We start from the raw sequence: 17,375 nt of genomic DNA, 5'->3' as shown, positions 1-17,375 counted from the left end.
GTTTTTTTATGAGATTAAGCCACATCACCAACATTTGTTGCATGAAATTTCGAACAGGTGCTGATAACAATCTTTTTCGTCTCTTTGTTGCATCACCAATTAGGTTTTCAGACTATCTATTAATATACGAATCTTCTCATTGATTAATTGATTGATTTATTAATCAATCAATTGCAAAACCGTATCGCTGGAGATACCTTCATACATTTGGTTTTGGTTGATGAGAAAATTATTGATGCGTTTCGCTTCCAATTGATTTGGGTAATTAAATTCAATCATGTTAGTAGGTTGTTTGAATGCGAATGAGGTAAACACGTTAAGTCGTATTTAATGATGCTCTTGATGTATTGAAAGCAATATGAATAAAGAGAATGAGAATGAAGGGAAAGATAGCATTTGGGATTTTCAGCAGAATTTTGATCAGCCTATGGATGAGGAGGCTAGTAAGCTCAAGAGCATACGTAAAGAAACGGTACGTCAAGTTTGTTTTACTAAGAACGACATGTTGATGAAGTTTTAAGCTTTATGTAACCACATTGTGGAACTTGCCTTTTATTGTCCATTGCGTTTTGTTATGTCCTTTATGTATGCATTAATGTATGCACGCTAGACAAAAGTATAGGTAAAAAGTAAAGGGTAAAACTGACAAAAAGTTTGTAAACTGTGTTTTTTGTCTAGTGACAATAAATATGAGACGGTGGGAGTATTATGTGTTAGAAATTGGGTATGGTTTGAATGTCCGGATTGATTCTTGAATCGTGTATTCACTTTCTCTATAAAGTATTTCGACCCAACGATTGCCTTGGTTTCACGAAATCTTTACAAAGATAAGACAAGAACGCAATTTGTGTTTTTGGAAATGAAATCACAAATCAAATTATTGGAGAAATGAGAATTCTGTGTGTTTTGTTGTGTAAACAAAAGTGCCAAAACGAAATAAAGATATTCTGTTAGTATTGGCTGATATGAGGTCGGAACCGTCAGGGATACATCGGTTAGGTCCGCACACATTGAGTAAAAATAATCACCCTCCCGTAAAAACCTGTTTTGTCAATAATGAAGGTCCTTTTAATGTAGGGTTTCAGATTATTATTTTTTTGGGAAAAGGGGACGGTACCCGGCAAACTTTATTTCATCAAAATAAAAAAGTACATGGTGGGGGTGTTTTGAAGTGGCCACCCTAAACACTTTGACATTAAAAGCCTATACTATGAAATCAAAATCTATACATTTGATAAATGCCTAGAAAAAGAAAAAAGTTCTTAATCTATACATCCACCAATACCATAAGTTTTTTATAAGAAAGTTCATAGGAAGATCACATCCAACCTGCAAAACGTCACAGTATAAATCATAAACCAAAACCATACCTGATGTCTTCATAAACAAGTAGAACACTAGAGCCTTCATTACATTCCATAACTTTGACTTCTGTTGACTTTGACACTTCAAAACATCAAGAGATGCATTCTTCATATCTTTAATAATTCCAATCTTCAAGCCAAATTCAAAAGCTTGAATCTTCAAATTAGCCAAGTCTTGGTATACTGACTTCATTTGACTTTGATTAACCATCACCAAGGACCTGCAAACACTATCAACAATACCAACCATTATGCTATAATGTTTACTTACTTTTTCATTTTTAATACCATTTTTACAATTACAACCATTAACCGAATTGCACCAAGAAAATATCTAACTACAGTACAGTAGCCACCATACCCTTCCACACAGCTTCCATCTATACCATACAGACAACATGTTAGGGATTTGAAGGGCCAGTAAAGACACCAACAAATAGCCACTAACACCTGGTGATCTGGAGCCAAGCCAAACCACCATCAAACTGCCTCCAGTCATTAAATAGAACCTGGTCAACTTATAGAAGTCAAAAGCATCAGTAAATAGGAGGTATGAACTACACCACCAACATACAACCCAATTCTGATTCTTCAACCCATAAATTACCATCCAAATACACACTATTTGGGCACTTAAGCACACCAGGGTTTCAGATTAGGTCTACATTGAGATTAAAGATTACCCGAACAGAGAGAAAATATCATGCGTTGACCGTTTTGTGATTAATATATATATATATATATATATATATATATATATATATATATATATATATATATATATATATATATATATATATATATATATATATTTTTTTTTTTTTTTTTTTTTTTTGGAAAGGCCCCGTTTTGTGATTAATGAAGGTCTTTTTGATGTAAGATTTCTCTAGTATGCTGGTTTTACTAACTTGATTATAAGGAACCTGATCTATTATCCTTTTAGAGGATTCAGTTTTTCAAGATTGGGCAACTTAGATTCACAAGTAACCAAAGGAACTTAATATCAAGATTTATAGAATCTAGATAAGTAGCACGGATCAAGGGTGCTAGGACGGGGCAGAGCCCAGAGCACGCTTTGGAGAGGTGCCCCCGACCCATAAACGATAATGATTTGTTTTTACTACCTTGTTATATATAACAGTGAGTAAGTTTTAAGTCACAGAAACATAAAAACAATTATATTCTCTATGATTCTTCTCTATTTCCCCTTCCTGATTTGCCGTTTTCTTTGGATAATGCTAATACTAATTTCATGTTAACCCATACAACAATATGGTGAAAATTGGTTTCCAGGTGTGATTATCATTCGTGATACAAAGTGTTTGTGTTATTTACAGAGTTAACATAATATAACTTAAAATAATATTATGATGTGTTGATACAGCAATGTTCTTGGTTGCTGCTTGTGCGACTTGCGTTTCAAAGTCTTGGTGTTGTCTATGGAGATTTGGGAACTTCTCCTTTATATGTATTTTACAATACTTTCCCTAGAGGAATCAATGATACAGAAGACATCATTGGTGCACTCTCATTGATCATTTACTCTCTTACACTTGTGCCACTCATCAAATACGTTTTCATCGTTTGTCGTGCGAGTGACAATGGTCAAGGTACAACTTCTTTTTACATAATAACCAAAACACACGCACTAAATGTCGTATGGTGGTTCAGCATTGAGTGGTGAAGGCATCAAGTGCTCCAACTTGACTATGAAAATTTTCATTGGTAATCCAGGTGGAACGTTTGCTCTTTACTCACTATTATGTCGGCACGCAAAAATTAAAACAATTCCAAATCAACACCGAACTGATGAAAGGTTGACAACTTATAGTCGCACACCAATTCACGAAAACTCATTTGCCGCCACAACCAAAAGATGGTTGGAAGCACATGCATTAAAGAAAAACGCAATTCTTGTACTTGTTCTTGTCGGTACGTGCATGGTGATTGGAGATGGAATTCTAACTCCTGCTATTTCAGGTAAATTAACTTATTGTGATCCATAAAATGATTATATTATAAAATATATAAATTGTTCATATAATATCTGTAATATGCGTTTACCAGTGTTATCAGCTTCAGGTGGGCTCAAGGTAAACCATCCGGGAATGAGAAACGGTATGTATCAGTAAGAAAGTTATAAAATCATTTCAAATTTTAAACCTGAACATAATTAATAGTATACTTATATCAGCTGTTAATTAATTGTTGCAGATTTTATTGTAGTAGTTGCTGTATTCATACTAGTTGGTTTATTTTGCCTACAACATCATGGCCCTGATAAAGTTGGATGGCTTTTTGCACCAGTTGTTTTGCTCTGGTTTCTCTTAATTGGCGGAGTTGGAATTTTCAATATTTGTAAACACGACACGAGAGTGTTGCGTGCATTCTCACCGTTGCATATAATTTGGTACTTTCGAAGGAGAGGAAAAGATGGATGGACTTCTCTCGGAGGAATCTTTTTGAGTATAACAGGTAACCTCTCTCTATATAACGAAGATGCGGGATCATATATCATATGATAATAGCAAATGTGAGTTTATTAAACGCAATACACATCGGATACAAGTTGAACACATTCCTAGACACCTAATCTCTTTTTTTTTTTTTTTTTTTTGAAAAAAGGGGACGGTACCCCGGAGAATTTTATATCATCAAAAAACGAAGTGTACATAGGGGATGATTTTTAGGGAACCATCCGAAACACTTTTACACTTTTCTACCAAACTAGAAATCATAGAAATCTATACATTCACCATAATTCATCCCTGTACCAATAAAAGGCAGTCTATACAATCACCAATTCCATTCTTATATGACCTATGACTCATAACCAATTGAAGAACCACATGCAAGAAATGACATTTTAAATTCAAATCACAATGCATACCTTTATACTTCAAAGTGATCCATATCCTAGGGCATGACTCTAAAGTATCCTGCTCTTGATCTTTCAAATCTTTTAACTCTTTAATCTTTGACTCCTTTTGACTTTGCTCCAAAAGACACACCAACATTTCCAGAATGTGATACCTACAAAATTTAACAAACAAAAATACCAAGTGACCATATAATGTTCTAATTTTACACATATTCCTTAAAATTCCTAACCAATGACCACGAACAGTTTGACTAATATAAGTCAAACCTGCATATAACCAAAATACCTTATACCACAAGATCCACCTACATATCCAGCAGTAAATTGACTCAACCATTTAAACTAGTATTTATTTGAACCATGACACTCTCCATACCAAAATTCCAAATACCAGCTGCATTTCTGACCTGATCTGAGTTGTTTATCTTAAGACCCTCTAGCCTTAACCTAATCACATCTTGAATAACACTACAAACAACATCAACTGTTCTTCGATCACCTTTAAAAATTCTGAAATTTCTTTCCTGCCAAATGAAGTATATAACTGCAGCTACCACCAATCTCCCAATAATACTCCATATGGACTTGTTACATGGGATTTTAACAAAATGGTCAATAAGATCATCCCACGTCAGTTAGCCTTCAATAATTATGTCTATCATATCATCAACCCTAGCTTTACCTTTAAAATATTTCCACACATCTTTGGCATATATGCAATCAATAAACAAATGAACGTGTGAATCTTTAACAGAGTTGCATAAGGGGCAAACCTGGCAGTTAATCATATCCCATTTCTCCATTCTATCTTGGGTAGTAAGCCTCGACTGGACCGCCAACCATAGAATAAATCCATGCTTTGGTATATTTTGAGAGAACCAAATAAGTTTATGCCATTTAACTACATCCATGTCTTCTCTAATATCTTTCCATGCATTATTAATACTAAAATTAACCAATTTCCCCTTATTATCACGCCACATAACAGAATCAGTGGTTCCAGCTTTATAAATAGGATTGTAGGCACTTAAATTAGTATAAAAATTTTCAGTAAGCTCCTCCAGCCAAACCCAAACTCCATTTTTAAAACAGCTGCTAACTGACACATCTCCTGTTTAGCCTAGTAGCATATATTTGTCTATTTGAAAACAGGTTGCACAAAGGCCCTTCTAGATGCCAATTGTCAAACCAAAAGGAAGTTTTTTGACCATCCCCAATCTCGTGAACAAATTTTAGTCTAAATTTACTTCTTAGACTTAGGATACTCCTCCAACTATAAGAGTCATCATCAAACATTTTAACATCCCATATACTTTTTCCTTGAAGTTTATATGTGTTAATCCATTTAACCCATAAAGATCTCTTACCACAAATAACATTCCACATATGTTTTGCTATAAAAACAGTGTTTCACTCATATAAAGATTTAAGGCCAAGTCCACCCTGAGATTTAGGTAAGCAAACAGTTTTCCAGGCAACTTTGGCCATCCCTCTGCTTTGATCATATGATCCCCATAAAAACTTCCTAATCATCTTTTCTATGTCATATATCACCGTTTTTGGGAGTAAAAACATGGACATCCAATAAACTTGCATAGATTGCAAAACTGAGACAAGAAGCTGCAGTCTACCGGCATATGACAAAAACTTTTTCCTCCAATCTTTAATTCTTTTCCTGACATTATCCACCAAAACACTACAATCATTGCAATAAAACTTAGAGGATATAAGAGGAACACCTAAGTACTTAACAGGGAGATTACCAACCACAAAGGACATAATCTGACAAATTTCTAGCTTATTACCCTCATCAACATTGCCCAAGAATATAGTACTCTTGGATACATTGGGAATTAATCCAGAATATGACCCAAACTCATCTAGAGCCTCTTTTAAAACCCTAACGGAATTGGGAGTACTTCTACAAAACATCAAAAGGTCGTCAGCAAAACATATATGTGTCACTTTCCATTTAAAGAGACACCTAATCTCTTATACTATACTTGTTTGAAAAAAAAAATCCTTAGATTAAGCGGATGGTACATGTGGTTTGTATCACATCTTTGGTCCTGAGCTTTTTTTACGCGGATGGTCCATATGGTTTGCACTTGTTACGCCGGTCCTTAACGAACATTAACTTTTTTCATTAAATCATTAAATTCAGTCATGTACTTTGCATGTGAGGATATTTATGTCTTTTGACCTTTCCCTCTCCATTTCTCGTTACCTTCCTTCTTCAAATTTCTCCTTTGTTTACTGAATCACAACAACCATTTATAATATTTTATCTCAAATCTTCCCTTATATTTCATATAAAAATCTAACATTCCTAAAGTTCTATAAATATAATAGATTTTGGTAAAAGTATGTTACATTTCAGGACAGTTTAATCCTTCTCAATAATCAGCAAACGTTTATAATTGTGAACAACTTGACATAATGTTAAGTAGGCAATGCCCCAACGTTAAGTCTGGATCTTAGGAGGTCATTAGTTCGATCTCTGGCAATGCCCAAATCGTTAGCTCAATTAACTGGGAGGTTTTACCCAATGCGGTTTTCCCCCGACGCATGTGTGGCAAATGATGGCAAAAGTGGTTAATTCCCTTCTAGGTGATGCCAATATTTCTATTTAAAAAAATTGTTTCACCTTTTCCTAGTCCCGTAAATAGAAATGTTTGAATAGCCTACTTTTAGTGAATTGGTTGTTCAGGCCATATCATTAGCGAAAGTGATACTTAAATATTGTTTTAATCGTTGAAAATACACAGGGACGGAGGCACTATTTGCTGATCTGGCACATTTTCCCGTTTCCGCAATCCAACTTGCATTTACAGCTGTTGTGTTCCCTTGCCTTCTTTTAGCCTATTGTGGACAAGCAGCCTACCTAATGAAAAATAAAGAGCAAGTGTTCGATGCATTTTACCACTCAATTCCTGGTTTGTTTAAGAAACTCATTTTATATCTAAAACGGTCAAGTTTGTTATATTATTGAAGTAACGTGAATTGTTTCAAAAAGTGCAGATGGTGTATACTGGCCAATGTTTGTTGTTGCAACGTTATCTGCCATTGTAGCAAGCCAAGCTTCTATTTCGGCTACATTTTCAATAATCAATCAGGCATGTGCGCACGGCTGTTTCCCTCGAGTCAAAGTTGTTCATACATCAAGGAAATTTATTGGGCAGATATATGTTCCGGATATCAATTGGGCACTTATGATACTTTGCATTCTTGTCACTACTGGATTTAAAAATCAAAGCCAAATCGGTCATGCTTATGGTATGTTTGACTATGTTTACTCATGAATGGGTTGATTTAGGTTCTTTTTTATCTGGTCAAATGGGTATTGGCTAATAAGGGAACATGTCAAACTTGATGAAAGTCGCCCAATGTTTATTATTATCGGATAAAACCGCCTAAATCATGTTATTCAAAGAATTCGACTCGTAATAATATCGCGTTTACAATATATAAGGAAAAAACTTAAGAAAAAAAAAAGAAAAAAAAACAGAATGTGTTCGCCTGTCAGCCTGAAGCAGCCCATTTAGACCAGTACCCATTTCAGTTGAACATGTTTGACCCGCTACCCAACATGCCTTGACCCGTTTCCTAGCATTCCTCAACTCTTTACCCAACATGCTTTGACCTATTACCAAGGTTGAAAAAGACGCGAGACGGGGCCGAAACGGTAGCGACCTCAAAATGTCGCAACGGAAAAAACGGGGCCGAGACGGGGTCGAAACGGATGTTGACTAATGTTGACTTTTATATATATAAATATATATTTACACATATATTAGAGCTAAATGACAAGTTTGTACCTATAATTGCTATTAGCGTTAATATAATAAAAAATGGAATACTAAACTAAGTCAATTTTGATTGATTTGACCGACTTATGACCGATTTTATCATAATTCCTGACTTTTGACCGGCGTTGACCCAATTTTTACTGCATTTGACCTGACTTTTGACCGTTGACCGGCTTATAAGAAAACGGGACAGGGTCGAAACGGTTTAGTCACCAAAACGCCGCAACGGGCGTCGCAACGGACGCCGTTTACAACAGTGCCTATTACCCAATATGCCTGACCCACCCCTCTTTTAAACTGTACCAAAAAAGATTGTTGTATACCGAAAACCTAATAATGCATTTGATAAAACAGAATGATTAAGCACGGAATAGTTCATAATTTGAATGATTCAAAAGTTACGAATGACAATAGTTCAATAATTGTTCTGAATGAACAACATGAATGAGGTAACTACGTTATTAACCTTTTACATCATTAAAAAAATTCAATATAGTTGTTTAACTAGTGTTCTTGACATAAATTTAAGCATAATATTACAAATAATTTAGGTGCTTAATGGTTAAAGAAAGTTTTTCAAGTTCAGCAAAATTATGCTATTTACCTTTAGGTGTTAAATTAGGGTTAATTTAGATGTCTTACGATTCTCACCAATATAAAACAAATTTGAGTTCCCACGTTTACCGTTGTCACTAAATAATTATCATTACGTTCGATATGTTTAAAATTCATTTCTATATGTTGACAGGTACGGCTGTAGTGATAGTCATGTTGGTGACAACAATCCTCATGATATTAATCATGATACTTGTTTGGAACTGTAATTGGATTCTCGTCTTTATCATGACGTTCTTATCACTGGTAGTCGAATGCACTTACTTTTCAGCCGTTGTCATCAAGGTCGATCAAGGTGCGTGGGTCCCACTGGCGATAGCAGCCTTGTTTCTCCTCGTCATGTATGTATGGCATTATGGCACAGTAAAAAGGTACGAATTCGAAATGCAAAATAGGATCTCAATGGCTTGGATTCTGAATCTTGGTCCGAGTTTAGGCATTGTTCGTGCACCCGGGGTCGGGCTCGTGTACACCGAGCTAGCAAGTGGGGTCCCACGTATTTTTTCCCATTTTGTAACCAATCTACCTGCAATTCATAGTGTAGTCATTTTCGTGTGTGTGAAATCGCTCCCGGTTTATTCGGTCCCCGAAGAGGAAAGATTCTTGGTGAGACGAATCGGGCCCAAAAATTATCATATGTTTAGATGTGTTGCAAGGTACGGGTATAAAGACCGTAAACGAGATGATGAATTTGAAAGAAAAGTATTGGATAGCATCTTTTTGTTTGTGAAAATCGAGTCTTCGATGGATGAAAGCTCTGATTCGGATGATTACAGTTTATATGACCAAGAAAACAACGATTTAAACGATGACTCAGTTCTATCTTCTGTTGTTGATGTTACGATTTTATCTAATGATTCTATTAGTGATTCTGGGTCGTCGGCTGGTTCTGAGAAGACGAACGAAATAGAATTTATAGCTCGGTGTCGAGATGCGGGGGTGGCCCACATATTGGGTAACACAGTTATAAGGGCAAGGAGAGATACATTGATATATAACAAGATTTGTATTGATTACTTGTATGCATTCTTGAGGAAGATATGCAGGGAGCATAGTGTTATCTTTAATGTTCCTCATGAAAGCCTTTTAAATGTTGGTCAAGTATTCTACGTATAACTTTTTGTTTTGTTTTTTTTCCTAATTTTTTTCCCTTAAAAGTGAGCAAATAAATGTACTAAAATAGGCAGTGTATAATAAAATTTTCCTTCCCAATTTTTGTATAGCTAAGCCAAAATAAAACATGTAACAATGTTGAAATTATTAAGCATTAAAAGAAAGGATTAGGGTTACAATTATTGAATTTGAAGTAAAATGGCAACTTATGAATGGCTTCACCGATAATAAAATTAAAAAACTTAAGTATGCTATTGTAATTTGATGGAAGATATTCACAAAATTTTTTTAAGCACATCGGAAATCATCTTAGTTCAACGTTCATCTGGCTCTGTACCTGATCTCGAACGTTCCACTGCATCAATATAAAGCAAATTGTAAAAGCCCATATAGGTAAATTTATTTACTTGGTTTGCAATGTGAGTTAATTTTGTAAGAAGATTTAAAGAAGAAAATAAACCTGTAGCTCGTTGATTTCTTCATCAGTAAGAGAGCGCTCCATGGAGCGATATGTGATCCTATAGCAATGACTAGTCATTCCTTTCTTGTTGGTGAAGTTGTCAATCAGTACCACCTGAATGATTGTTATATTATATTAGTAATTTAAATTTAAATATACATATATATACATATACAATTAAATTGCAAAGATTAATGAATGATTTTGTTCTATCAGATGTAGGTAAGACTTTAAGTAACAGTAAAGAGAACAAATAATTTATACCTCTTCAGCAAGATCACCAGCAACACCTCGGACAATTTCACAAAGATTGTTTTCAGTGAATGAATCATTGATCCAGAAACTCATGTCTTTGTAACAAGGTGGATACTGCAAATAATATACAAAATGTTAACAACAACAAAACCCAATACCCCATGAGTGGTGTACGGGGAGGTGAGATATAGACAATCCTTCCCCTATCCGAGAATAAAAACAAGTCATTTCTCCACCAAGAGTGAAACACTCTCAAAAGTAGAGAAATTCATCCCTCTCTCTATTCGACGGATAAAGAGATTGCTTCCGAGTGGACCTCCGGCCAATAAGTAGGAAATTTTTTTGAAAGAAATAGTAAAATAAAATTGAGACGCCATGAAAATGGTTGAATCAAATTTCCATGGGTTTTAAATCCTGCCTGGAATTCAATATACAAAATGTTAACATTATAATAATATACAAAATGTTAAATTGATGCAAGTTAATATAATGCACAAAGATGCTGATTCATACCTTTGAAAATGGTTTGAACTTTATACCAAGTTGACCTTTGGTGAACTGCATCAGCAAACAGAGATCATTAAAATTATATTAGCTACTACAAGACTCAAAAAAAAAAAAAAAAAAAAAAAAATTAATAATAAAAAACTCTATCTCTTTAAATTGAAAATTTTCACTAGTAATTTCATAAAATAAAAATTGATAAAAGGGGTAGTAGTAAATTACTTGAGAAGTGAATCGCTTATCGGTAGACCAAAAGAGTCTAATATCTGGGATGTCAAAAAGGACCATTGCTAAACGCTCCAATCCAAGTCCAAATGCCCATGCCGCATTATCAGTTTTCCCGGCTCGTTTTAATATTTCTTGCTCCATCACTCCACAACCGAGGACCTCTAACCACTTCTCCTGAATGATTCAACACTACTACATAACTGTTAGAATATACTAGTTTAATTTCTATTTCTATTTCTATTTCTATTTTTATTTCTATTTCTATTTCTATTTATATTTTTTTATGTTCTATTTTTTTTTATTCTATTTCATTTTATTTTTATATTACTATGTATATGTATATGTATTTATGTATTTATTTAATTTATTATTTATTTATTTATTTATTTATTTATTTATCTATTTTTGAGGCCGGAGGTCCTCACGGAAGCAATCTCTCTGCCCAGTAGAGGGATGACTTTCTCTTCTTGTGGGTGGAGAATTTTTTTTTCTCGACTCGTGATTAGAGAATCGACTTCTCTTCTAGTCTAGGGTAGAGGAAGAGGAAGAATTGTCTATATCTCACCACCCCCATACCTCACATATGCAGGATTGGGTGTTGTTGTATAACTGTTAGAATATACATCAATAAAATAATTTACTTACTAATGAATCGATTAATGTTTTGTTTCATATCTAACATCCTAAAAAGTAATAATCAATAAAATAATTTACTAATAGAAATGGTTATATTGATTGAACAGGTCATAAGGTGTCATAAGTCACCTGGAGTATATTTCGAATGCATAAAGCATCATAAATTATTCTTTAGAATTTAGTTATTTTTCTTGATACAACATAACTTTGTATTTGTATTTGTTTTACGCTGAACGTGAATGACAGGTTTTTGGAACCAAAACCAAAAACAGTGACATTGATATGTAGTGAAAATTACTAGTTGGCAAATAAATACTTGGGAGGAAACCTTGCCCGAAAAAAGAAAATATATCATTTCTCTTGACACAAACAAAATCTAAAACCATCATCTTTTTAACGAATAAATGTTAATTAACGCATCATGTGAGGGGAACAAGAGTTACATGGCTTATCTTTAGTACCACTATCCTATACTTAAGTTCAAGAACTAAACATGTATACAACCAAAGAGAAAAATCATAAATGAAATGACTCAATGAAAATAAATAACAAAAAACCTATTCTAGTTTTTGAACACTTGCAGCGAAAACAAAGATTAAGAGAAAACTTCACCTGGAAATATATCTCCAGTTCAAAAGAAGGATTTGTAAATGGAAAATAAGAGTCAACCCAACGCATTTCAACAGCACCTGAACATTTTAATGGATAAAGTGTATAAGCTTCTTTGTTTATAAATTTATACTATACTATATACAAGTATAATTTTATTGCTGGCAAGATGCAGTCAAGGATGGCTTGGTTTAGTTAGTTCAATCTCAACTTAACAAATATCAATATTACATTATAATAATAAAGTGACGACCGTTGTTGCAGAACTCGGAATTACTCGGTTTTTGCAAGTCGGGGAGTACTCGGAAGTACTTGGTAAAACTCGGCCAAACTCGGTTAAAACTCGAAATTACTCGGAAAATCTGGTCAAAACTCGGCCAAAACTCGGGACTACAAGGAAATACGGTCAATACTCGATCAAAATTGGTCAACATCAGAGTACTCCCCGAGTACTACATAAAAAGTCCCGACCGAGTACTCCCCGAGTAGTGATTTTTGTAACCTTGGTGACAACTAACAGAAAAATATGACTTTTAAATTATAACATCAATCTCGTACCAAATAGGTGGCGTGCCAAACCCTCAAGACATGCTTTAAGATCCTGTGCAGCATATAAAGTGCCATCGATGCCAGAATTATTCCAATCACTTGGAGTGAAGACTCTAACTCCTTCCATCTACACAATCACATATAAAGATTCAATTAGGATACAAGAAATTCGTTTTTTAGGGCTATTTTGATGATAGAAACTTAGTATTTTACAAATGAACAACTGGAATATAGTAATTAATAACCAGTTGAATTATGCTAGATATAGGCAGGTAAATTCAGATTTTCCTCGGTAATCAGTTTCAACCCTAAACAAGAGTATCACGATAATAATGACTTATAAGTTATATCAAGCACTTGAAACTAGAGTTCGGAATTTTTCCAAAACATGTAAATGGAATTGGGTCATATTTATTGGATTCTATTGATAACAGGTTAAGTGTAAAGCATTAGCTAAAAATAAACAGGTCAAATGTGGCAAAAGTTGCCTATTGTGAATTGACGGTATTCAAATTCTCACATGACCTAAAACATTTCATTCAAAAACAATTCTTCTTATATATAAACAAGAAAGATACCTGGTGAAATACAGGATAATGAGTTGAATCAATGGAGTCCCTACGATAAACATCACCCGTAACAAGAAAATTGGAATAACCCTTCCTTAGTAAATCAGCCTGATGCGCACTTGTGTGACACCTTAACACAGTTTCTGCATCGACATAGTATGTATCATTGTAACTCCTACTTACATGATCCGCAGGTACCAATACTTCATCAAAATTCTGCAACAATTAAAGTTTCCATTAATAAATACAATAATACACTAATGAATTTACAACCTAAGCAAAAAAAAACTAATTACTGATACAACTGAACGGCTACCTAACTCACATAAACAACAAATATCAACTGATTATCATTTCAAGTCGATTTTGAAAACAAATATACCGCTTTAGTAGTAACAATAGGGCAAAGGTCATCAAACTTATGGAACTGGTTGTTATAGTTGGTGTCAAAGTAGTCGTATATTGCATTCTTTAGAATCCCAAGAGGATGATGATCTCTCCTATGAAGTTGCAGTCCAAGTTTAGTGAATATCAGATCCGGTACGTTATTCGTAGGCTCATCCTTCACCACATCTACATCGTACACAACAATAAAAACACTAACCATCAGTAAATTTCTAACTGCACAGCTTACGGATGAATTGATTATAAAAGATCCACCAAAATACTAGATTGTCAAAACGAGATGTATTGTTGTCTTTCGAGCCATGGATCGAAATACGGTGGAATAATTGTAAGGAACACGGGTTGAATACGTTTACCCGGTTTTACGAAAATTATGGGAACGTGGATAGTGGCTTGAAATGCGTTAATACATAGAGCTCAATTATTAACTATTTAATAGCCATCTGAAGCATAAGTGTCCGTACTATTTTGCACTGAAAACAGACGACCCTCACTAAGTCGTTACCGTTACGCATACTATATCTCGATCATCCAAAGGAAAGTTATACAATGGAGGACTTTGATTGATAAGTAAAGTAAAAGTGCGACCGAAGTTATAAAACCATCAACTATACTACTAGATTAAAAAATACCTTATTGCACTAATTACTCCACATTCCAAACATCGAACAAAAATTGTTACATCTGCCTCTATGTGTCCACATCATACCGAAAAAGCCATTACTATTATTCATATGCCATAAATGAGGACAGAAGAGAGTGTACTTAACTGATCAAAACCAGTCAATAGAAAGATCCAAGTAAGAAGGTGCAACAAGTCTGTTTAAGGTAATAGTAGTAGCAGTAAAACACTTGTAAATTTTTATCGTTAATAATGGTCACACTGAACTCAACAATAGTCGCAACTTTTCAAACTTGAGATAACATTTCAGACATAAATTCTTACGGGTCAACCGATAAGTCTGTTTAAGGTTTAAGGTTACCCGGGGAAGGATTCTTTTTTACTCCGATGCATGCAGCCAAAATGGGTTATCCAAGAACATTTCTGACTTACCAACCCAAGATATGTCACTAGTGAGGCTTGAACCAGAGACCTCATATGAGGATATCAGGGCCGAACGGCCGGGTTATGTTGGGATGGTTTAAAAAAAAAAAAAAAAAAAAAAAAAAAAAAAACTCTATCATGCTCACTAAATTGAACTATTTTCGAAACTGGAAACGTTCTAAAATGGTTCCAAGTAGAAAATGGAAACAACAGAAAAAAAAAATGTATGCTTTATTTCACCATATTCAAAAAAACATGATTGTTTTAGCATCGAATGCGATTATGAAAGTAGAAATGAACCTGATATAAGGAACTTGTTATCACATACAGTAATAATCCCTAACTAGTACTACGAAAATGAACTAAAAACACATAATCACTAATTATAAAAATATATCATACTATAATAATCCCAGAAATGTACCAATTTTTCTATAGTAATAAACCAAATTGAAATGAAAGTATTCAATAATATATGGTAAAATACACAAGAACAGAAAACCTATATAAATACCTTGTTTGGTAATTTTAACACCACCGAGTTCAAGGACTGAAGAAGAAGAAGAAGAAGCTACAGCTGCTGTTTGTGTAGATTTATGTCTAGGAAGAAAAAAAGGTGAAGCAGAAGAAATTGAGATAAAATTGTTGAAAGTGATTGTCGTTTTAAGGGTTGTTGAGTTAAGGAGAAAGACAGATGAAGAGGGTTTTGGTTTGGAATGAAGGATGTGGTGAGCAGCAAATGTTAGAGCAGCCACAGCCATTGCCAATACCCCTAATGCTTTTTCCTTCTTCTAAAATTGATTGGATTCAATTTGATGATGATATGATGCGCTCCTGTTTAAGCCAATAGTACAATTAGCTCGCCCACAGAACTAATCATTAATTAATCTAATGTAACTCCCTATCGTAACTAAACTATTTATCATCTTAACCTTTTACATCAGCGCCACATCAACACAAATATCAAAGGGTGTCTTCAGTGCATGTGCTAAGTGTGCAGCCGCACAGGGCCCCAAATTTTTAAGGGGCTCAAAATTTTAAAAAACATATGTAATAATTCATTTATTCGCATATCGTAACGAAATATCTTATGTGCGGTCTATCATTTAACAAAAAAGACTTAATAGATTGATGTTTATAAGTATTAAAAACAATAATATGGAAATATTGACTATAACGAATTGACCAATTACTTCTTTACAAAAAATTTATATAAACAAAAGTGTAACTATGACAACTATTTGATAATAACACTTTGCAACGGTTGTTTTGAAAAATTTTAACTCTATTGATTACACTATCATAGTATTATATATAATATACGTATTGAAAAAATTAACATATATAGGCTTATAGGGGCTCTTTTTAAGTTACGAACAGGGCCTTCGAAATTAGCGAGACGGCCCTGCAAATATCCTATAACTAACTCATAACTAAACACTCCCTATCATGGCTAAAACAATACTCCTCTTAATATACAACGTACAAGCAATAAAGCATCAAGTCCAACAATAAAAAGCACTGGGACCCGCAATTCCTATAACTCTTCCGTTAAATCTATGGTGAAAGCGGGTAACTAACGCGGGTAACTAAGTGGTGCCTATGGTTAGTTACGGGTAATGTGCGCGTAATGGGCGGGTAACTAACCATAGGGGGTGGTCTAAGAGTAAATGGTAAGTTGCCAAATGTAATAAATTATTGCAAACTCTTAATTTAAAACTAAATTAATTCAAAGTATATCATGAACATAAGCGTGATTAAGCCAATAGAGACCCTGTCTAGTATGTATTGTGATGGTACATCAAAATACAAGATAAGTACGTGATGTTCGTATATGTGAACTTGCTTAACGGTATCACTTAAGAGAGGGGTTGGATTTCCTAGGTTTATATGAGGGTTTAGGTATTTTATTGTATCGGGTGGCGATTCCTTATTAGATAACTCATATTATAATTTTAGTGCAATCGATTTATGCCATTTATTTCATATAAGATCCGATCGAATATGAATGAGAAGGCATGGCTGTATTGGATTTAAGGTTTATATGGAGGGAGTTAGTATATCAACTCCTAAGCTGGAGCTTGATTATACTTTCTACGTACATATATTGCTAAATTCTGTTTGTAAGTAATTGTGATTGTGAATGATGTATCTATTAATCATGTCATTTATGTTTTATCTTCGGCTTATTTATTGCCAAAGTGAGATGGTAAATTGTAACTGACGAACTTGCGTTGCTGCCTTTTGCCGTTCTTCCTTTCTCCCTTTTCTCCTTTCTCTCCCTTTCTTCCTTTTCTCCCTTTTTACGTATAACTGTAACATGCAATTATGTG

The 17,375-nt window shown here is 34.2% G+C and overlaps 2 protein-coding genes across 2 annotated transcripts; one reads left to right on the top strand and one right to left on the bottom strand.

Annotated features, from left to right (window-relative positions):
* The first annotated feature begins 358 nt into the window (after nt 1-358).
* On the top strand, nt 359-9,785 carry LOC139867008 (potassium transporter 10-like). The gene is made up of 8 exons (XM_071855316.1): nt 359-472; nt 2,749-2,974; nt 3,099-3,344; nt 3,432-3,482; nt 3,579-3,839; nt 7,014-7,181; nt 7,267-7,521; nt 8,803-9,785. Exons 1-8 carry the CDS (start codon nt 359-361, stop codon nt 9,783-9,785), a joined length of 2,304 nt encoding a protein of 767 aa, XP_071711417.1.
* A 118-nt stretch (nt 9,786-9,903) lies between these two features.
* LOC139866307 (phenylalanine--tRNA ligase, chloroplastic/mitochondrial-like) lies at nt 9,904-15,859 on the bottom strand. Its single transcript, XM_071854505.1, has 10 exons — nt 15,557-15,859; nt 13,975-14,165; nt 13,602-13,808; nt 13,033-13,150; nt 12,478-12,554; nt 11,224-11,403; nt 11,011-11,055; nt 10,507-10,611; nt 10,243-10,356; nt 9,904-10,137 (listed from the first exon to the last, which is right to left on the bottom strand). Exons 1-10 carry the CDS (start codon nt 15,801-15,803, stop codon nt 10,087-10,089), a joined length of 1,335 nt encoding a protein of 444 aa, XP_071710606.1. The 5' UTR covers nt 15,804-15,859; the 3' UTR covers nt 9,904-10,086.
* Between the last annotated feature and the right edge of the window lie 1,516 nt (nt 15,860-17,375).

The sequence above is a fragment of the Rutidosis leptorrhynchoides genome, chromosome 9 (genome assembly GCF_046630445.1).
Source record: "Rutidosis leptorrhynchoides isolate AG116_Rl617_1_P2 chromosome 9, CSIRO_AGI_Rlap_v1, whole genome shotgun sequence".
NCBI classification, from domain to species: Eukaryota; Viridiplantae; Streptophyta; class Magnoliopsida; order Asterales; family Asteraceae; genus Rutidosis; species Rutidosis leptorrhynchoides.
This window is presented reverse-complemented; position numbering and strand designations above follow the sequence as displayed.